Consider the following 22798-nt stretch of genomic DNA (forward strand, 5'->3'; position numbering starts at 1 on the left):
AACGATAAATAATAGTAGTAATCGAACATGTAACGAGTTAATTGGCTCGATTTTCGGGAACAAGAAGATCCATTTTGCATTTATATATGATGGGACTACTTTTTCTATCACGGCAATTTTCTCGTAAGAATCTCTATTTAGAAGAAATACCGAACGGGACGACTCCTCTCTACAAAATCGAATCGACAAACGCTTTCCACTCTGACTCACGATATATTTCTCGCTTGGATCACAATAAATCTTTATTTTATAATTTAATTTTACGTTAATTTTACATTTATTTTATAATTTAATTTTACGCATTTTATTATCCTCCTGCCTTTTCATTTGGCCACCCTATATGTACACATATTGCGGACAAAGATAACTGCTTATACATAAATTAATATTTTTTGCGAAATGCCTTTATGCTTATATGATTAATAATATAATAATATCTTTTTCTTATTCTTTTTTTCTAGCTGATAAAAAATAATCATAACAAAATGACGATTCATTCTAATATGATGGTACGCAGCATAAAAAGCAGTTAGTATCTATGCCACGCAGTAGTACCTATATCGCTTTCGCGTGTTCTGCTTAATTTTCAACGACATATCTCGATACACCGAAAAACTCTCGAATTATCCGTTTTCTTTCACTATTTATTGAATCATTCTTTGAAATGAAATTGATCGGGCTCGTGTATTTGCTGTCGTTTTGTAGTCATCTTAGTGCGCTTCCGATAAATGTAACCTCTGAGATAAGTATGCTCATTAGAAGAATAATATGGACTAGTTGGAATCAGTCAAACATCTCTCTCGAATTCAATCCTGATGCCATTCTCAACACGGTAAATCAAAGTTTTCATTCATAGATACGAGAAATAAAATCTTTAATGTTTCGTTTAATTTCTTCAATGTTGTTGAAAGTGATAGAAAGTGATCTGCTGTTACTGGCCGCGTTCTCTTATTCAGAACGAAAATCGCATAGTTTCGCATAGTTCGCATAGTTCGCATAGTCTTTTTGCAGCCGGAGATGATAAGAAAAGCGGGTTATCCTGCGGAATCTCACGTTATAATGACGGAGGACGGTTATCTCTTGACGTTACATCGTATCCCAGGTGGCAACGATTCTTTACCCGTGCTGCTGCAGCATGGTATTTTATGCAGCTCCGCTGACTGGGTTGTTCTTGGCAAAGGCAAAGCATTGGGTATGATCGTCAATCAATTTTTAAATTTAAACATGTATCACAAAACTGTTATCATATCATTAATTTCGTTTTTATCGTTAAAATGCCAAAAAGTTTGAAAGTTTATGTTATATATATAATATGATACATGAAAATGTAAATAATATGATAAATACACATAATAAATTATAAATACAATATTTTTTTTATTTTAGCTTACTTATTAGCGGATCAGGGATACGATGTTTGGTTGGGCAATTTTCGAGGCAATACATACTCGAAGGCGCATATTTCCCTATCTTCTTTGAATTCGACATTTTGGAATTTCAGGTATAAAATAATATAAAATAAAATACTAGTATAAAATAAGAGTAATGGTGTTATAAAAATAAAATAATAATAATTTTTGCAATATTTGTTTTAATTTAACGCAAGGAATAGTTTAACTTATTATATATATGTATATATATATATATGTATTTATATTTTCTAAAATGCATTGTTTTCAAAATATCTCGCTTCTTATGCCAATATAATGCATTTGCTATTTTTCTTGATTTTTGCTTTAAGTCATTCTTTGTGCAAAATTTTAATTTCTGCTTTTACAGAATACTTTATATATCATATACATATGTACGTAATATATTTATTTTCTCTATACACGTGTACGTGTGATCGTGTTTATATTTATATATTTTACGATATATAAATGAATTTTTCATTAGCTTTCACGAAATGGGCATCTATGATTTACCCGCGATGATTACATTTATCACGAATATGAGATCCCAACCATTGCACACATATATTGGTCATTCTATGGGCGCAACTAGTTTTTTTATAATGGCATCAGAGCGTCCGAAAATCGCTCAAATGGTGCAAATGATGATCGGTCTGGCGCCAGCTGTCTTTCTAAACCACATGCAGAGTCCGATACAATACTTGATCCCATTTAGAAGTGTGCTTAAGGTAAAGTAATATAATGATGATACTGTTAAAAGATATATAATTTATTATCACGTAATAACAAAGTTTAAACAGTATGACCAATAAAGCACATTTTTGTAATTTATTTTACAGATAAAATTTGTAAACTGTTATCTGAAGAAGGAAAAATAATGTTAACGGCATTAGAAGTAAATGTTATGGCACATAAAAAATATAAGTAATATAATGTTAGTAATAATCAAACTGATATTACTGATTAGCTACTTAAATCGAATAATCGATTCATCAAAAATACTAGACTGTGATTGATCGATGTGCACATTTATTGCTTATGCTTTTTTATATGTTATTGACTTAATGTACTAATTCATATTTTATCAATCAGAATGAAACAAATTCCTGGTAAAATAGTAAAAAAGAAGATATGTCTTATGTAATGAAATATAAATTAGAAGTGCAATACATTCTTTTTTTCTAAAATTTTCAAAGATTTTAATTCTAAACGTTTACAAATTTACTTTTTTCATGTTTCCCTATACTGTACATATTCAATTATAAGAAGATACCTTCAACGAGTTAAAATTAAAATATCTCTTGAAGCTTTTATTAAGATTAATTTAAATTGTTAAAAAAATTTGTTAAAAATGTATTAATTCATTTTCAAAATCGTTAAAACTCTCGAACAAAGAAGAATTACAATTAAATTACATAACGATTAAGAGATTTTCAATTACAGATAGTGATGCGATTGTTCTTCCACGATGAATTCCTTCAAAGCGACTTGGTGAGATTTCTTGCGGAAAACATCTGCGACCAGAATATTAGTCTCGAAAAGATCTGCTCCAATTTCATGTCTATGATCTGGGGTGATGATCGCGAGCAGTTTAGCTACGTAAGTAATGATTTACAGTCGACATACAACTCCGATCGAATCTTCGATCATCGCATCCCGTCATTTCACGATCGCGCGATCACGCTTCACTTCGAACTTCGTGTATATTTCATTATTCTTTTCTATTTATTGTTATAGTCCCTGCTGCCTGTCATCCTGAGTCACGACCCAGCCGGCGCCTCGGCTAAAACGCTACTGCATTACGCCCAAATATATAAATCGGGCAAGTTTCGCAAATACGATTACGGTCGCGTGAAAAATCTGTTGATCTATAATTCTATGGATCCACCGAATTATGATTTATCGAATATTACAGTACCAGTCGCGTTGTTTTACGCCGATAATGACTGGATAATCAGCACAGAGGTACGCAATGGAAAATAGGTATTTATTTAAATAATGGAAATGTATATATAGTAAGGAATCACTTGACTACATATAAATCGAATATTAAATTACTTGATTGGGGAGGTAATTTAAAAGAAATCGCATACGATAGCTCACAAAAATATTTCTTCAAGGATGTGAAAAGATTGTATTCACTGCCCAATGTAGTGGATATGTACGAAGTACCGTGGTCTAAATTCAATCACGTGGATTTTATATGGGCTAAAGATGCGTCAAAACTCGTATATGACAGGATTCTCAAGATTATGAGAAGAGAAAATCCAAACAACGTTACATCAGTGGAATAATATTGTCAGCAATCAAAATTAAAGATAAATGTTACACGTTAGATCTTCAGTAATATTGATGATTGTAATCGTTCATTCAATGAAACGTAAACTTATAATATCTTAGTATTATTTACAATATCCAAAAATGTTTATTAAGCGTTTAAAGATTCGGGAGCAACATTGTTTTTATAACTTGCAGATGGAACAACTAATTTAAAAACATCTAATTTCCAGTTATTTTTCATCTGTCTTGTCTTATATATGATTATTAGATCTATGTTGTGGTTTTTTTAGATGTTCAATATTATATTCATTCTGGTGGTTTGTATCATTTGATTTTATTTTTGCGATTACAGTGTACATATTTTCCGAATTATACGATACATAATACTTCAGTAATTTTTTTTTATGTACTTTCTAACCGTTTGTAATAAAAATAATTATAATTAATCTTCTTGTGTTTTTTTTAATTTGCAGTAAACAATACAATATTATATATACATAAATTTATATATTATATATATTATATTGTAACGTACTTGCTGTTAGTTTTATTGTTTTATATTGCAATTTCGGTAATTTACCTTCTACAATATACATTTTCCGAAATGCGTTATGATTGTATGGCTAAGACGATACTATTTTTTCTCTCTTCACTTTATAGCTAATGAAAGAAAATCGCCAATAAAATAAAGATTTGTTGTAACATTAAATAATTAACTATTACGAGCAGTCGTATTTATCTCACTTTTACTTTTATACTTATTTTCTTGGATAATACGTCGCAAAATTCTTACATCGCTCATTTTTTAAATTTTTTATTGAATCACTCTATCGATCGATGCTATGAGATTGATCGTGTATATGTATTTAGTGACATTTTGCGGTCATTCCGATTCAGCGCTGGTAAATATCATTACATTGGAGCCAAGTGCAAGATAATATCTTGAATTAACTGGATTTAAGCGAACAACATTAAAATCTCTATGTAATTCTCAAAACGGTAAGTGTATCTTTATAACTCATTGAAATGAGATCTAAAATTTTTATTTCTCTTAGTTTTCTTCACTGCTGTCAAGAAATGCTTGAAAAACGATTGCAGCTTTTTAATTCAAAACTGAAATTTAGGCGAAAAGTTAAATGAATTTTTATAATTCTTAAACCTATTTTTTTGCGATTTTATCACACATATGCATATCGATCTACCTTTGTATAATTATGACAGCAGTAACACGAAACATTCGAATTTGTTGTGCGAAAAATAGTTCGAATATAATCGAGTAAATGTATATGTAATCTTATATAGAATATATATATCTTATATAGAATATGTATATTTTTTATATAAAATGTACATATATATTTTATTTTGGCAGAAGTTTTCAAAAATTGCAATAAAACAGATAAAAAGCGAGATAAGAACTAGCAACACATTTTTCGGACAGCAGATAAAAGTTGAATCGAAAGATTAAAAATAATTTATTCCTCATATATACGCGTTTTTTACTTTATGCTGTAAATTTGGCAATTTATCTTGTAAAAAAGCGATAACATTTAAATTTAAATATGAGATGTTGCGTGTAACAGGAGAGAGCGATGTATCAACCATTCGGCTCTTCTTGTTTTGAGTTGGGAACTCTTTTTTTTCGCTTCGAAACAAATGTTGTTTTCTCGAAAGTTAGGATAAAAATAATATGCAAAATATTATCCCCATCAGCGTAGCAACGATAAATAATAGTAATAATCGAACATGTAACGAGTTAATGGCTCGATATTCGGGAGCAAGAAGATCCATTTTGCATTTATATATGATGAGACTATTTTTTCTATCACGGCAATTTTCTCGTAAAAATCTCTATTTAAAAGAAGACCGAAAGAGACGATTCCTCTCTACAAAATCGGATCGACAACCACTTTCCACTCTTACTCACGATATATTTCTCGCTTAGATCGCAATAAATCTTTATCTCAATTTAATTTTACGCATTTTATTACTCTTCCGTCCTTATCATTTCATGGTCATCATGGTCATCCTATATGTACACATATTGAGGACAAGGATAACCGCTTACATATAAATTTATTTTTTTTTTTTCGATATTTTTTTCTCATATGATTAATAATACAATAATATCTTTTACTTATTTTTCTTTTCGAGCTTATAAAAAATAGTCATAAATACAATGACGATTCATTCTAATACGATAGCACGCAGCTATAAAAAGCAGTTAATATCTATATCTCGCAGTAGCATCTATATCGCTTTCGCGTGTTGTGCTTAATTTTCAACGACATATACCTTGATGCTCCAAAAAACTCTCGAATTATCCGTTTTCTTTCACTGTTTATTGAATCATTCATTGAGATGAAATTGATCGGACTCATGTATTTGCTGTCGTTTTGTAGTCATCTTAGTGCGGCTCCGATAAATGTGACCTCTGAGATAAGTATGCTCATTAGAAGAATAATATGGACTAATTGGAATCAGTCAAACATCTCTCTCAAATTCAATCCTGATGCTATTCTCAACACGGTAAATGAAAGTTTTCATTCATAGAAACAAGAATTAAAATCTTTGGTGTTTCGATTAATATCTTCAATGTTGTTGAAAGTGATAGAAAGTGATATGCTGTTACTGGCCGCGTTCTCTTATTCAAAACGAAAATCCCATAGTTCCGCAAAATTATATACTATATTATTGTCTTCATATTTATATTTATTATATTCTTTATATTTATTCTTTATATATTATAGTCTTTAAAAATTATAAATAGATAGAATAGTATTTTTATATATTTTTGTTGCTTTAGAAGAGTTGATTTAATATTTAATTATTAATACTGCTCAATTAACATTAAATTTCTTTTTTTTCTTATTTTAAAATGTAAAATAACGTGAAATATATATGTTTGCATGTCTATGCCTATGAAAATAAATATATTACGCATTTCTTGTTGCTCAAATTTATTCCCAGTTCAGATCAGTTTTTCCTCTTTCTTGCACAGTTTTTTTTTTCAGCCGGAGATGATAAGAAAAGCGGGTTATCCCGCGGAATCTCACGTTATAATGACGGAGGACGGTTATCTCTTGACGTTACATCGTATCCCAGGTGGCAACGATTCTTTACCCGTGCTGCTGCAGCATGGTCTTTTATGCAGCTCCGCTGACTGGGTTGTTCTTGGCAAAGGCAAAGCATTGGGTATGATCGTCAATCAATTTTTAAATTCAAATATGTATCACAAAACCGTTATCATATCACTAATTTCGTTTCTATCGTAAAAATGCCAAAAAATTTGAAAGTTCGTATTATATATATATATATATATATATATATATATATATAATATGATACATGAAAATGTAAGTAATATGATAAATACACATACAATATTTTTTTATTTTAGCTTACTTATTAGCGGATCAGGGATACGATGTTTGGTTGGGCAATTTTCGAGGTAATATATACTCGAAGGCGCATATTTTCCTATTTCCTAAGAATTCGACATTTTGGAATTTCAGGTATAAAATAATATAAAATAAAATACTAGTACAAAATAGGAGTAATGGTATTATAAAAATAAAATAATAATAATTTTGACAAATATTTGTTTCAATTTGACGCAAGGATTTATTATTATACATATATTTTTTTTCGAAAATGCATTGTTTTCAAGATATCTCACCTTTTATTCTATAGCCAATACAATGCATTTGCTATTTTTCTTGATTTTTGCTTTAAGTCATTCTTTGTGCAAAATTTTAATTTCTGCTTTTACAGAATACTTTATATATCATATACATATGTATGTAATATATTTATTTTTTCTATACATGTGTACGTGTGATCGTGTTTATATTTATATATTTTACGATATATAAATGAATTTTTCATTAGCTTTCACGAAATGGGCATCTATGACTTACCCGCGATGATTACATTTATCACGAATATGAGATCCCAACCATTGCACACATATATTGGTCATTCTATGGGCGCAACTAGTTTTTTTATAATGGCATCAGAGCGTCCGAAAATCGCTCAAATGGTGCAAATGATGATCGGTCTGGCGCCAGCTGTCTTTCTAAACCACATGCAGAGTCCGATTCAATACTTCTTCCAATTTAGAAGAGAATTAAAGGTAAAGCAATATAATTGTGATACAATGTTAAAAGATATATAATTTATTATCACGTAATTACAAAGTTTAAACAGTATGACCAATAAAGCACATTTTTGTACTTTTATTTTACAGATAAAATTTGTAAACTGTTATCTGAAGAAGGAAAAATAATGTTAACGGCATTAGAAGTAAATGTTATGGCACATAAAGAAATATAAGTAATATAATGTTAGTAATAATCAAACTGATATTACTGATTAGCTACTTAAATCGAATAATCGATTCATAAAAAAATACTAGACTGTGATTGATCGATGTGCACATTTATTGCATATGTTTTTTTATTGACTTAATGTACTATCTATCAATTCTTATTCTATCAAGTGAAATAAATTCCTGGCAAACAAAAATAGAAACAAAAATATGTCTTATAATAAAATATAAATTAAAAATGCAATGGATTCTTTTTTTACAAAATGTCGGAAGATTTTAATTCTAAACGTTTAAAAATTTACATCTTTTTTCATGTTTGTTTACTGTACATATTCAATTTTTGGTTTCAATTTTAAGAAGATATCTTCGACGAGTTAAAATTGAAATAACTCTTGAAACTTTTATTAAGACTAACTTAAATTGTTAAAAAAATTTGTTAAAAACTTATTAATTCATTGTCAAAATCGTTAAAACAAAGAAGAATTACAATTAAATTATAATGATTAAGAGATTTTCAATTACAGAGAGTGATGCGATTATTTTTCCACGATGAATTCCTCCAAAGCGACTCTGTGAGATTTCTTTTGAAAAAAATCTGCCGCCGGAATATTAACCTCGGAGAGATCTGCTCCAATTTCATGTATTTGATCTGGGGTGATGATCGCGAACAGTTTAACAATGTAAGTAATAAGTATGTAAGTAATAATTTGTAAGTAATAATTTGCTGTTGAAATACAACTCCGATCGAATCTATGAATATCGCAGTCCGTGCGATGATTTCACGATCGCGTGATCACACTTGAGGTGGAACTTAAATATATCATTATTGTTTTTTATTTATTGTTAGACTCTACTGCCTGTCTTTTTGAATCATTTCCCGGCCGGCACCTCGACTAAGACTATTCTGCATTTCATCCAAGTATTTGAATCAGGCAAGTTTCGCAAATATGATTACGGTCGCGAGAGAAATCTATTGATTTATAATTCGATGGAACCACCAAATTATAATTTATCGAATACCAAAGTACCAATCGCGTTGTTTTACGGCGATAATGACTGGTTAATCAGCACAAAGGTAAGCAATGGAAAAGTAGGTATTTATTTAAATAATGGAAATGTATATAGTAAGGAATCACTTGTATATAAATCGAATTTTAAATTACTTAATTGGAAAGGTAATTGAAAAGAAATCGCATACGATAACTCACAAAAATATTTCTTCAAGGATGTGAAAAGATTGTACCATTTACTGCCCAATGTAGTGGACATATACGAAGTGCCGTGGTCTAAATTCAATCACCTGGATTTTTTATGGGCTAAAGATGCGTCAAAACTCGTATACGACAGGATTCTCAAGATTATGAGAAGAGAAAATCCAAACAACGTTACATCAGTAAAATAATATTGTCAACAATCAAAATTAAAGATAAATGTTACACGTTAGATCTTCAGTAATATTGATAATTGTAATCGTTCATTCAATGAAACGTAAACTTATAATATCTTAGTATTATTTACAATATCCAAAAATGTTTATTAAGCGTTCAAAGATTCGGAAACAAAATTGTTTTCATAACTCGTAGATGGAACAACTAATTTAGAAACATTTAATTCCCAGTTATTTTTCATGTCTTGTCCTATATACGATTATTAGATCTATGTTGTGGTTCTTTTAGATGTTCAATATTATATTCATTTTGATGTTTGAGTCATTTGATTTTATGCTTGCAATTACAGTGTGCACATTTTCTGAATTATGTGTTTTTATGTATTCATTTTAATAATCTCTCGCAATTTTATTTAAATGTATGATATTTCTTTTAATGTACATAATAATAATTATATAACAGTCAAATTAATCACACGTTTTTAATAAAAAAATATATTTTTAAAATATATATTATTTTATTAATAAATAAATATATTTCCTTATTTAGAGATTTATTATTTCTTTCACAAAATTTCGTATTATTACATTTTCCTTAAATTTACGTAATATGTAATGAAAGAAAAAATATATAATAGAAGTAAGAAATATGTAGTATAGATTTTTAAGTTTTGTATAGTAACTTAAGTTAAAATATTCATATTAATATATTATCCCTAATTTAACATAACAAGTTGTTCATAGCAAAAATTATGAAATTGATGAATATTCAAATACATATTTCCAGATTATGCATATTTTCTTTTCTCTTTAAAAACCTCGAAAAAGAATTCATCAAATAAGGTGATTTATAATTATACAAATATAGTTTTTCGCACAGAATAAAAAAAATGTCGATTAATTAAATGCTACTTTTTGCAAATTATCTATTGTAAAGTTAATGGTGCATGATTGTCTGTTTGGTCGATATAAACAATACATTCTTTCTTGAAAGAATTGTTTTTTTATTATTAATCATGAATTTATGTAAATAAACGTTCTTAATTAAGAATACACGATCATGAAAAATATGATATATTTAAATTAAATTGATCGATGAAAATCTATCAGGGTTTTTCGTATGTTTCGCGCGTTCTCTATCTGTTTCAAGCATTCGACAGAGCGGCACGCGCGATCATATATATAACGTTATCGAATACCGACACAGTATTAAGAGGAATGTGAGTGAGCGACAACACTTTATTTTTCTGTGTATCCAGTCATAAAGTGTCGAAAGAAACTCGTCGTTGGAATTTTCAGGAATCGAGACTTCAGTAATAAATAAATTCTGAAAAATGTTTCGCCTTTTTGTGGTAGTGACGGTGCTTTTTATGACGACTGATGCGCAATTGCACAGGTTGGTATATGTTTTATTGTATTTTATATATTGGAACGAGAAGGAGAGAGATAAAGATATCAAGATTATAGAGATTGGTTTCATCACATCTGATTTCTTGGATTAAACGCATGGCTTTCGAAAATGCAATTAATGCTTCAAGACAAATTGGATGAAATTTCTTTGGTCAAAATGTATATATAATGTACGTATTTTTATTTATAGTCAAAAAGTAGATAAAAAAAAGGATATTTTATCTACACTCAAACGACGACCGTTAACATAAATATCGTGATTGGAGGTCATCAAAACACCTAATTGTAAACTATTTTTTCATCCGTTGGCAAATCAACTTTAGATATAATGAATTGCTTTATATTATTTAGTTACTTGATATTCTTTGTACCCTATTTTTAATAGTTGACAATTCTTGTTAAATTATTTCCTTGTGTAAAATTATACGCAAAATTCTAGTTAAGAAAAAATCAATGTCTGCTAAGTTATAATGATTTTACATAAAACTGAGTTAAAAATTAAATATTATTATATATATATATATATATATATATATATATATATATATATATATATATGCAATATAAAGCTCAATAAATTTAATATATAATTTAGAAAGATCATCGAGTAAATAAACATTTCTGATATAATTATATTTAAATGCGTAATGTATTTATATTGTAAATATGTAAGTTATATAGTTGATTTATGAGATGTTGAAATGAGATGTTGAAATGAGATGTTGAAATTTGTGTAGACTTTCATATTTGTTTTGGAAATATCTGTTAGTCCCATCAAATATAAATATTTATTTTATATAAATATTCATTATATATATATATATATATATATATATATATATATATCTCACATAGAATATTCTTTGTTATTTCAAGGATTTCAATGCACAAGAAGGATCCTATTTCCATTCTACAATCTATGAAAACAGTTGGCACCGATTTGAAACAAAATTATAGGTTTCCTTCAATAAATAATTTTCCTTTAATACCTTTGTATAATTATCTAAATCTAAAATATTATGGCTTTGTTGATATTGGAACTCCGCCGCAAGAATTTAGAGTGATATTGGATACTAGTTCCGCAAATTTTTGGGTATTCTCCAAAAATTGCACAATTCCTATTTGTTGTAAGTAATTTATTTCTAAACATATACGCAGTAATACACACACACACACACACACACACACATATATATATATATGTTTTTATTTATCATTTATTAAATAAACTCCATATTTAAGCAGTATCATTAGACAAACATAAACGCGAAATGCGCGCCGAATAATATGTAATGAATAATATCAGTTGTAAGGTCCACAGTCATACATATGTATCATTTTAACGAGCGGCACGAAAATGAATTTTGTAGGATATTTATAGGATAGCTTATTCCTTCGTTCGCGAAAATAATATTTTGGACTTTTTGACATATTTTTTATCGAAGAATATATGTATCTGTTTAATAGGCGCGAATTAATTAACACCGCATGTGTAATATTATTTATTTTATATTTTATTATATATTATATGTCTGTGTGTATGCGCACATGTTATATTTATCAAGATTGCTTATTAAAGAAAATTCTTGATTTCTTTCAAAATGGTTAATATTATGTAAAATAAAATGTTGATTGAAATAATATAAGCATAATATGTATTCTACCCACAATCGTATTTTTCAAGTATAATCTTTAAACGGTTGAACAATATACATACAAATTTAATACTTATGTTATAGTAAAAGTATTAAAAATTTTGGAATTTGCATGCATAAATTAATTTAAACAATTTCACACTCTGAAGATACAAACAAGCTTTGTTAAACAAAGATGATTTAAGAGTTAACTTGATAAATACTTTTATATATGTTTATATATAATTATATATAAATCATTATACACACATATATAATGATTTATATACTTTAAAAAATATTATATATTTACTATAGATTAATAAAAGACGATATCTTTAAATTTAAAAGTTTCTTTCTAATATTGCTAATTTGTGATATTACTGAATATACTTTACAGTAGGATGTAATCGATATTATAGTAACGAATCCTACACATATATACCAAATGATACTCCATTTCATATAGAATACCTCGATTACAATGTAACAGGATTCCTATCTACTGATACAGTGAATGTAAGTCATTATTAAACAAACAATCCAATTTAGTTACAACTATAATCATAGTTTAATCATTTCTTAATCATATTCTTTTTTTTTTGCGCGGCAATGACGACATATTATTTTAATATCAATTTTAATATAGGTTGCCGATTTCCATATAAAGAATCAAACATTTGCAGAAGCGGTACACATATCAAATGACGATGTGTTTTCTGATCGAACATTTGATGGTATCTTGGGTCTGGGTTATTCCAATATATCTGTAACAGGAATAACACCTATCTTCGACAACATGGTTGAACAAGGTCTAGTGTCATCACCCATTTTCAGTGTTTATCTCAATAGGTACGTATTATGCATATCCGTATAATTATAATTATATGTTTATTTGTATTTATTTTAATATTAACTTAAATTAAATTTATTATTTTTACATTATTACAATTTTTTAAATTAAAGTAATATTCATATTTGTACAATAAATATATAATAATTTAATCTTAATTATCACGCACACATACATATTACGATATAAAAAATATATAATTTGTGCAGAGATGTTTCAGACGAGATAAATGGTGGTGTATTGATATTAGGTGGTTCCGATCCTGCTTTTTACGAAGGCAATTTGACATATATACCTGTTACTCGCAAAGGATATTGGCAATTTACCATAGACGAGTATGTTATTTCTTAAATTACGTTAATCATATTTCAACAAATTGTTAACTTTATCGCTTTGTAGGATCAAAATAGGACATATTAATCTGTGCAACGAAAGCTGTCAAGCTATCGCTGATACAGGTACTCCATGGATAATTGGACCAATATCAGATATCAATCGTATTAATGATCTTATTGAAGTTTTTAATGATGATGGATATGAAACAGTAAGTAAACGATTATGTCCCTCACAAAGCACGTAGTCTTTGATGTAAAAGATGATAAAAATTTGATAGTAGCGGAAAATAAATGTCAGGTGTGTTCAAATTAAACATAGATTTGTATGGAACAACGACATTAATCCACGTTTCGGTTGAACGTACTAATATATTTATTAAATATTAATTATTAATTTGATGTTATCATTTATTTAAAGGTAGACTGCGACCGAATTTCTGAATTGCCTACAATTAGTTTTATTTTGGATGGTAAGGCATTCAATCTTACCGGCAAAGATTACATCGATCAGGTGAGCGCTAGGTAAATTATTTAAATTATTTAAGTATATATCAGAGCAGTTTACATTGTTAAATATAATTCTGCACAGTACAACCTAATTGATGGTACTAAATTGTGTGTAAGCACCTTTGTTGGATGTCACATCCCTGGGATAAATTGGATTCTAGGCGATCCATTTATTGGCCGTTTTTACACCGAATTCGACATGAAGAATGATCGAGTGGGATTTGCTTTGACGAAAAATTACTCGAAATATACAGAAAATCTTCCCCTGTCACATTTAATTCTCTATTTTATATTGTTATTCTGTATTTTATCATCAATTGTTTTAATTATTCGTGCAATTTGCGATAAGAAAAAAAATCACATGATATAAATATATTACAATAATAAAAATTATAAAAGTTTTACATATGCACATAAGTGACAATACATATATAGACAAAAATGATCAAATAGAAAAGTACGAGTGTACAATTTTTTACATGAATAAATAAAAAAGAAAATGTAGAATAATTAAGATTTTAATTTTTTAAAAAGACGACGCTCAATTATGTCCCAAATCGAAACAAAAAATTATCAAAATATATAGAAAATCTTTCCTTGTCACATTTTATTGTGTATTTCATCATCAATTTTTTAAATTATTTGTTTAGTTTTCAATAAGAAAAAAAATTCAATCTTTCCTAATCGTCAAAGCCGAATGCCAAAGATCGTATGTCATCAATATGAATTTTTGGATAATTTGGACATAATTGTGCTTTAATTTTCAACAGTGCAGTACTTTATAGTGAAAGCAGCTGATATGAGCTGATGCTAATTAAATAATTGCTAATTAAAATGTTAATTTTTGCGAGCAAAGTATCACTTGCTAAGTTCATTGTATGGATGTCTAGTCGACATAGTCAATCTATTATTTCGAAACGCTAATTGCTTCCTCATTAATCACGCATACATTAAATAATTTATTTTAATACAATTTGATAATGAAAAAAATATTAAATAAAATGTTTTTAAATTTGACTGATCGATAAGAACCCGGATGTGTTTCTAATACGCGCAATCGTACATATAACCGCCGCTGCATGTCGATAAACGAGATCTCTAGTAGCCGAGTACAGAAAAAAATTTGTCAGAAATTTCGAAAACATGTTTCGCTTTCTCGTGACGTTCCGCTTTTCGCGTTGATCGACGCAAAAATTAAAGATAAATACTATAACAAATAATACAATTATGCGTTTAATAAATATTTGTTTTAATGATAACAAGAATTGCAATTTTTTTATTTTATAATGTGTTTATCTTATTATATATTATTTTATTATATACGCTGATTCTTATAATGTATTTAAATTATCATCATAATAATGTTTCTTATTATCGAAAATACCTTATTTCGATAAATTAATCACACGTATTTAATAAAAAAATGCGATTCCTTATTAGAGATCCATTATTTCTTTTACAAAATTTCGTATTGCATTTTCTACAAATTTACATATTATGTGATGAAAGAAATGTAAATGTATAGTAGAGATTTTTTTTAATTGTAAAGAATCCTGAGCTAAAATATCCATATTAATATTATCCCTAAACTAACATAACAAGTTATTCATAGCAAAAGTTATGAAATTAATGGATATTCAAATATACAGGGTGTCCTAGACCACCCGTACACCCCTTTTCTTTCAAAAACTAAGCATTTTAGAGAAAAACGTTTTCGACAAAAATTGTATGGTTTTGAGGGGAACATAAGATGGTGTCATTGGTTTGACCTTGGATGGCATCGTTCAGGTGAGGTCAAGGACACCTTTAATTTCTTAAATGGAACCACCTATTTTTTATTGCATATTCTTATAGCTTATGTCGAGAGCTTTCCAAAACACTATAATAAAGTATTTTTTCATCAAGTACTTTTCGAGTTATAAGGCTTGAAATAATTTCTTAATTTTACATAAACCATAAAATATCTAGTAAAATATTCATTTTTCGATTATCTTACCTTAATACTTTTATGTACAAAATAATGAGAGGAATCGATTGGTGTAAAGAAAACACATAATTGTTTCGAAACAAAAAATGTAATTGTTAATTGCAAATTACATTTTTTTTTTCGAAACAATTTTGTGTTTTCTTTACACCAATTGATTCCTCTCATTATTTTGTACATAAAAGTATTAAGGTAAGATAATCGAAAAATGAATATTTTACTAGATATTTTATGGTTTATGTAAAATTAAGAAATTATTTCAAGCCTTATAACTCGAAAAGTACTTGATGAAAAAATACTTTATTATAGTGTTTTGGAAAGCTCTCGACATAAGCTATAAGAATATGAAATAAAAAATAGGTAGTTCCATTTAAGAAATTAAAGGTGTCCTTGACCTCACCTTAACGATGCCATCCAAGGTCAAACCAATGACACCATCTTATGTTCCCCTCAAAACCATACAATTTTTGTCGAAAACGTTTTTCTCTAAAATGCTTAGTTTTTGAAAGAAAAGGGGTGTACGGGTGGTCTAGGACACCCTGTATACTTAAGATTGTGTATATTTCCTTTTGTTTTTAAAAATTTCAAAAATTCAATAAATAAAGTGATTTATAATTACATAAATATAATTTAGCCGCACAGGATTATATAAGAAAATGTCGATTAATTAAATAATACTTTTTGCAAATTATCTATTATAAAGTTAATGTTGCATGATTGTCTGTCTATGTAAACAATATATTCTTTCAAAGGAATTGTTTTTATTATTAATTATGAATTTATGTAAATAAACGTTCTTAATTAAGAATACACGATCATGAAAAATATGGTATATTTAAATTAAATTGATCGATGGAAATCTAGGGTTTTTCGTATGTTTCGCACGTTCTCTACCTATTCAAGTATTCAACAGAGAGGCACGCGCGATCATATATATAACGCTATCCAAAACAGATACAGTGTTAAGAGGAGCTGGTAAGCGACAACACTTTATTTTTCTGTGTATCGGGTCATAAAGTGTCGAAAGAAACTCGTCGTTGAAATTTTCACGAATCAATACTTCAGTAATAAATAAATTCTGAAATATGTTTCGTCTTTTTGTGGTAGTGACGGTGTTTTTTATGACGACTGATGCGCAGTTGCACAGGTTAGTATATATTTTATTGTATTATATATTGAAACGAGAAGGAGAAAGATAAAGATATCAAGATTATAGAGATTGATTTTTTCCCATAATCACATCTGATTTCTTGGATTAAACGCTTGTGAAAATGCAATTAATGCTTCAATACAAATTGGATGAAATTTCTTTAATCAAAATGTATATTTTTATTTATTAGTCAAAGAGTAAATAAAATAAGAATATTTTTGAAAAAGTGACTCATTGTTTTTTCGTAACTTTTGTCCATCTTGCTTTTATCCCTATTTAAACGATGATCGTTAACATAAATATCGTGATTGGAGGTTATCGAAACATCTAATTGTAAACTATTTTTTGACGCGTTAGCAGATCAACTTTAGATATAATAAATATTGTTTTATATTATTTAATTACTTGACATTATCTGCATCCTATTTTTAATAGTTGATACTTCTTTTTAAATTATTTTTTTGTGTAAAATTACGCGCAAAATTCTCGTTAACAAAAAATCATTGTCTGTAAAGTTATAGTGATTTTGCATAAGACTGCGTTACAAATTAAATATTACTTTGGAAACATTTCTGATATAATTATATTTAAATGCATAATGTACTTATATTGTAAATATATAAGTTATACAGTTGATTTCTGAGATATTTAATTTTGTGTAGACTTTCATATTTTGTGCAGAACTTTATATTTTTTCTAGAAATATCTATTAATCATATCAAATGCAAATACTCATATATATATGCGTATATTATAAAATGTTCTATATGTTATTTCAAGGATTTCATTGCGTAAAATGGATTCTACTTTCACTTTACAATCTTTGAAAAAACTTAGCATCAATTTAGAAGAAACTCCTTCGTTAAATGACAAACGTTTTGTACCTTTGTATAATTATCTAAATCTAAAGTACATAGCTAGTATTAGTATTGGAGTTCCATGGCAAGACTTTAATGTGATAGTGGATACTGGTTCTTCAAATCTTTGGATATTTTCCACACATTGCACAGATCTTATTTGTTGTAAGTAATTTATTTGTATATACATATACGCAATAATATATATATATATATATATATATATATATATATATATATATTATTTGTCATTTATTAAATAAATTTCACTTAAACAGTATCATTCTTTAGACAAAAATAAACGCGAAATGCGCGCCGAATAGTATGTAATGGATAATATCGGTTGCATGGCTCACAGTCATACATATGTATCATTCTCACGAGCGGCACTAAAATGAATTTTATAGGATATTTATACGATAGTTTTTTCCTTCGTTCGGAAAAATAATACTTTGAACTTTTTGACATATTTTTTATCGAAGAATATGTCTATCTGTTTAATAGGCACGAATTAATTAACACCGCATGTGTAATATTATTTATTTTATTATATATTATATGTGTGTGTATGCGCACATATTATATTTATCACGATTGCTTATTAAAGAAAATTCTTGGTTTCTTACAAAATGGTTAATATTAAGTAAAATAAAATGTTGATTGAAATAATATAAGTATAATATGTATTCTACCCACAATCATAGTATTTTCAAGTATAATCTTTAAATGGTTGAACAATATACATACAAATTTAATACTTATGTTATAGAAAAAGTATTAAAAATTGTGGAATTTGCATGCATAAATTAATTTAAACAATTTCACTCTGAAGATACAAACAAGCTTTGTTAAACAAAGATGATTTAAGAGTTAACTTGATAAACACTTTCATATATGTATTATATATAATTATATATAAATCATTATACACATATATATAACGATTTATATACTTTAAAAAATATTATATATTTACTATAGATTAATGAAAGACAATATCTTTAAATTTAAGTTTCTTTCTAATAATGCTAATTTGTGATATTACTGAATATGCTTTACAGTAGCAAATAGTCGATATTATAGTAACATGTCCAAAACATATATACCAAATAATACTCGGATTGATATTGAATACTTCTCTTACGGTGTAAAAGGATTACTATCTACTGATTCAGTCTTTGTAAGTCATTATTAAACAAACAATCCATTTTAGTTACGACTATAATTGTAGTTTAAACATTTCTTAAGCAATTGTATTCTTTTTTTGCGCGGCAATGACGATATATTATTTTAATGCGAATTTTATTATAGTTTCCCGATTATGAATCCGAACCGAAAGCTATTGAAATACGGAATCAAACATTTGCAGAAGTGGTACACGTATTAAAACCAGAAATGTTGCTTCTAAAAAGATTTGATGGTGTCTTGGGCATGGGTTATTCCAATATATCTGTAAAAGGAGTAACACCTCTCTTCAACAACATGATTGAACAAGGTCTAGTGTCATCACCCATTTTCAGTTTTTATTTAAATAGGTACATATCTTCTGTACTTATAAACAATGCATATATATATATATATATATATATATATATATGTATATGTATGTATAATTATATTTGTATGTTTATTTGTATTTATTTTAATATTAACTTAAATTAAATTTATTATGTTTACATTATAATCTTTTAAATTAAAGTAATATTTATATTTGTACATTAAATATATAATAATTTAATCTTAATTATCACACGCACACATACATATTACGATATAAATATATGCAATTTGTGCAGAGATTATTCACAGGTTGGTGAATTGATATTAGGTGGTTCCGATCCTGCCTATTATAAAGGTAATTTCACATATATTCCTGTTACTCGCAAAGGATACTGGCAATTTACCGTGGATAAGTATGTTATTTCTTAAATTACGTTAATCATATTTCAACAAATTGTTAACTTTATCGCTTTGTAGGATCAAAATAATAGGAAACAATAGGAACAAAATATATCCTATCATTACTCTGTGCAACGAAAGCTGTCAAGCTATCGCTGATACAGGTGCTCCATGGATAATTGGACCAAAATCAGATATCAAACGTATTAATGATCTTATTGGATCTTGTAATGATGATGGATATGAAATAGTAAGTAAACGATCATGTCCTTCACACAAAGCACGTAGTCTTTGATATAAAAGATGATAAAAATTTGATAGTTGCGGAAAATAAATGTCAGGTGTGTTCAAATTAAACATAGATTTGTATGGAACAACGACATTAATCTATGTTTCGGTTGAACGTACTTAATATATTTATTAAATATTAATGATTAATATTTGATATTATCATTTATTTAAAGGTAGACTGCGATAAAACTTGGGAATTCCCTACAATCAGTTTTATTTTGGGTGGTAAGGAATTCAATCTTACCAGCAGGAATTACATCGATCGGGTGAGCGCTATAGATAAATTATTTAAATTATTTAAGTACATATAAGAGAAGTTTACATTGTATTTAATTCTGCACAGTACGAGATAAAGGATGGTTCTGATACAGAAGTGTGTATAAACACCTTTATTGGAGATGATATTCCTGAAATAAATTGGATTCTAGGCGATCCATTTATGGGCCGTTACTATACCGAATTTGACATGCAAAATGACCGAGTGGGATTTGCTTTGGCAAAACACCCATAAAAGTATACAGAAAATTTTCCCTTGTCACATTTTATTGTGTATTTTATGTTATTATTGTGTACTTTATCATCAATTTTCTTAATTATTCGTCTAATTTCCGTTTAATAAGAAACAAAATCACATAATATAAACTATATTATAATATAAATATATTATAAATATATATTATAATATAAATTTATAAAAATTAGAAAAGTTTTATATATACACATAAGTGGGACAATACATATATGTAGACAAAAATGACCCAATGGGAAAGTGAGTGTACAATTTTTACTTGAATAAATTAAAAAAAATGTAGAATAATTAAAATTTTAATTTTTGAAAAAGACGACGCTCGATTATGTCCCAAGTCGAAACAAAAATTATCAAAATATACAGAAAATCTTTCCTTGTCACAATGTATTGTGTATTTTATCATCAATTTTTTTTAATTATTTCTTTAATTTTCGATAAAAAAAAAATTCAATCTTTCCTAATCGCCAAAGCCCACAAAGATCGTATGTCATCAATATAAATTTTTGCATAATTTGTACATAATTGTGCTTTAATTTTCAACAATGCAATACTTTATCGTGAAAGCAGCTGATATGAACTGATTGCTAATTAAAATGTTAATTTTTGCGAATAAAGTCATTTGCTAAATTCATTGCATGGATGTCGACTTAGTCAATCAATTCTTTCGAAACGCTTGCTCCCTCATTATCATTCTTAATCATGCGCACATTTAATAATTTATTTTAATACAGTTTATTTTAATTATAAAACAAAATATTAAATAAAATATTTTTAAATTTGATCGATAAGACGGTTGTTGTTTCAATTAGAGCTCTAGTAGTCGAATGCAATTTACTTTTTGTAAATCATAACGTATATAAGGAAGAATTTTGCCAGAAATTTCGAAAACATGTTTCGCTTTCTCGTAGCTCACACGTACGCGGTTTTTGCTCGGTTGTGCTTCACCTTCTTCACCTTCCCCACTCTCACATCAGTTGTCTGTTGCCAGTGTATTCATTCTAGCATTACTGATACGAGTGTCCTGACCTGTGTCTTGTATATAAGATCGTGGCATGGAAACGTCGAATTTAAGGTAAAGAATATGTGGTTTATGTTAATCGAATATCGAACAAATTTATCGGTTTTGGGGACGTAAAATTATTTACTTTGTTCAATAATGAAAATTGTTTTCATACATATGTCGTATATTTCAGTATCAATCTTAGTTTAAACTCGTCGAAAAAAATTACAAGTAGTTGTTTCACGAGTAGTTCGCCAGGGAAAACCTCGACAAAGACTTCTCTTTGTGCCTTTAGAAGGAGTTTTCTTGTTCTTGCTATCACTTTTGATGATAGGATCAAAGAAACTCTTCCTAAAGACGCAAAAAATTATCAGATAAGATAATATTTATACGCAACAAATACAATAAATAGAATAAGATTTTTAAATCCCTTTCAATAAAACAGACAGAACGCATAAAGTAATTTTGACATGATTGTCGTCTTGAAGATTACGTTCCAAGTAATTAATCGATTTTTGTGAAAATTAACAGTGATTCTGTAGAATCATCAATTATATTGATAGATATGATGAGATATGTTCAAGATTAAATAAATTCATTCGGAATCTTTTGGAAAATATTATTAAAGTAGTGGAAGTAAATTTTATAATTTCGAAATTAAATTTAGAATTGTGAAGGTAGATCTTATTTAATACAATTAAAACTCTTTTATTATTTTAAGGATTGGATAAAATATTGCATCACGATGCATCAGACAACGGAATCACTCGATCTTAACTATAAACGCACATGCTGAACAGTATGAAGCTTAAATTGGTCACCCAATGGACAGTATTTGGCTAGTGATGACAACATTTTGCGGATCTGGCAGTCGATTACCGGGCAAAATCATTCTCACTCTATTTATTTATTTAACCAGGGGCACCAAGCAAGTGTCTTT

At 27.9% G+C, this 22798-nt stretch overlaps 4 protein-coding genes across 7 annotated transcripts in view; 3 read left to right on the top strand and 1 right to left on the bottom strand.

The window, feature by feature from the left end:
* The window catches only part of LOC145965271 (lipase 3-like), a 175743-nt gene that overhangs the window by 30703 nt on the left and 122242 nt on the right, over positions 1-22798 (bottom strand). The gene's annotated exons all lie outside the window — the stretch shown is intronic.
* On the top strand, positions 547-9873 carry LOC145965325 (lipase 3-like). Its single transcript, XM_083088785.1, has 12 exons — positions 547-832; positions 1012-1192; positions 1387-1501; positions 1897-2140; positions 2856-3011; positions 3150-3208; positions 6694-6887; positions 7093-7207; positions 7584-7827; positions 8547-8702; positions 8870-9097; positions 9248-9873. The coding sequence occupies exons 1-12, from the start codon at positions 665-667 to the stop codon at positions 9422-9424; spliced, it is 2037 nt and encodes a 678-aa protein (XP_082944911.1). The 5' UTR covers positions 547-664; the 3' UTR covers positions 9425-9873.
* LOC145965280 (lysosomal aspartic protease-like) lies at positions 10610-15060 on the top strand. Its single transcript, XM_083088717.1, has 8 exons — positions 10610-10805; positions 11696-11946; positions 12854-12972; positions 13103-13305; positions 13516-13641; positions 13706-13850; positions 14060-14152; positions 14231-15060. Exons 1-8 carry the CDS (start codon positions 10744-10746, stop codon positions 14516-14518), a joined length of 1287 nt encoding a protein of 428 aa, XP_082944843.1. The 5' UTR covers positions 10610-10743; the 3' UTR covers positions 14519-15060.
* Positions 17074-22773, top strand: LOC145965291 (lysosomal aspartic protease-like). 2 transcript variants are annotated; one of them, XR_014436662.1, is made up of 9 exons: positions 17074-17279; positions 18063-18304; positions 19201-19319; positions 19451-19674; positions 19936-20052; positions 20117-20288; positions 20503-20595; positions 20673-21930; positions 22580-22773. XR_014436662.1 is itself a non-coding variant. In XM_083088734.1 (9 exons), the coding sequence occupies exons 1-8, from the start codon at positions 17218-17220 to the stop codon at positions 20838-20840; spliced, it is 1197 nt and encodes a 398-aa protein (XP_082944860.1). In that variant the 5' UTR covers positions 17074-17217; the 3' UTR covers positions 20841-20842; positions 22580-22773. The 2 variants fall into 2 exon arrangements, 1 of the variants encoding a protein (XP_082944860.1); XM_083088734.1 differs by having other exon boundaries at positions 20673-20842.

This window comes from Camponotus vicinus, unplaced genomic scaffold, assembly GCF_025532165.1.
Source record: "Camponotus vicinus isolate PSW18456_S1 unplaced genomic scaffold, iyCamVici1.0 SCAF_14, whole genome shotgun sequence".
NCBI classification, from domain to species: Eukaryota; Metazoa; Arthropoda; class Insecta; order Hymenoptera; family Formicidae; genus Camponotus; species Camponotus vicinus.

Bases quoted from the DNA above. Each gene is read 5' to 3' on its own strand.
- LOC145965291 (XM_083088734.1), top strand. From the start codon at position 17,218: ATGTTTCGTCTTTTTGTGGTAGTGACGGTGTTTTTTATGACGACTGAT. The intron at 17,280-18,062 runs GTTAGTATATAT...TGTTATTTCAAG, and splicing joins ACTGATGCGCAGTTGCACAG to GATTTCATTGCGTAAAATGG. The intron at 19,320-19,450 runs GTAAGTCATTAT...ATTTTATTATAG, and splicing joins TATCTACTGATTCAGTCTTT to TTTCCCGATTATGAATCCGA.
- LOC145965280 (XM_083088717.1), top strand. From the start codon at position 10,744: ATGTTTCGCCTTTTTGTGGTAGTGACGGTGCTTTTTATGACGACTGAT. The intron at 10,806-11,695 runs GTTGGTATATGT...TGTTATTTCAAG, and splicing joins ACTGATGCGCAATTGCACAG to GATTTCAATGCACAAGAAGG. The intron at 12,973-13,102 runs GTAAGTCATTAT...ATTTTAATATAG, and splicing joins TATCTACTGATACAGTGAAT to GTTGCCGATTTCCATATAAA.
- LOC145965325 (XM_083088785.1), top strand. From the start codon at position 665: ATGAAATTGATCGGGCTCGTGTATTTGCTGTCGTTTTGTAGTCATCTT. The intron at 833-1,011 runs GTAAATCAAAGT...GTCTTTTTGCAG, and splicing joins CTGATGCCATTCTCAACACG to CCGGAGATGATAAGAAAAGC. The intron at 7,208-7,583 runs GTATAAAATAAT...ATTTTTCATTAG, and splicing joins TCGACATTTTGGAATTTCAG to CTTTCACGAAATGGGCATCT.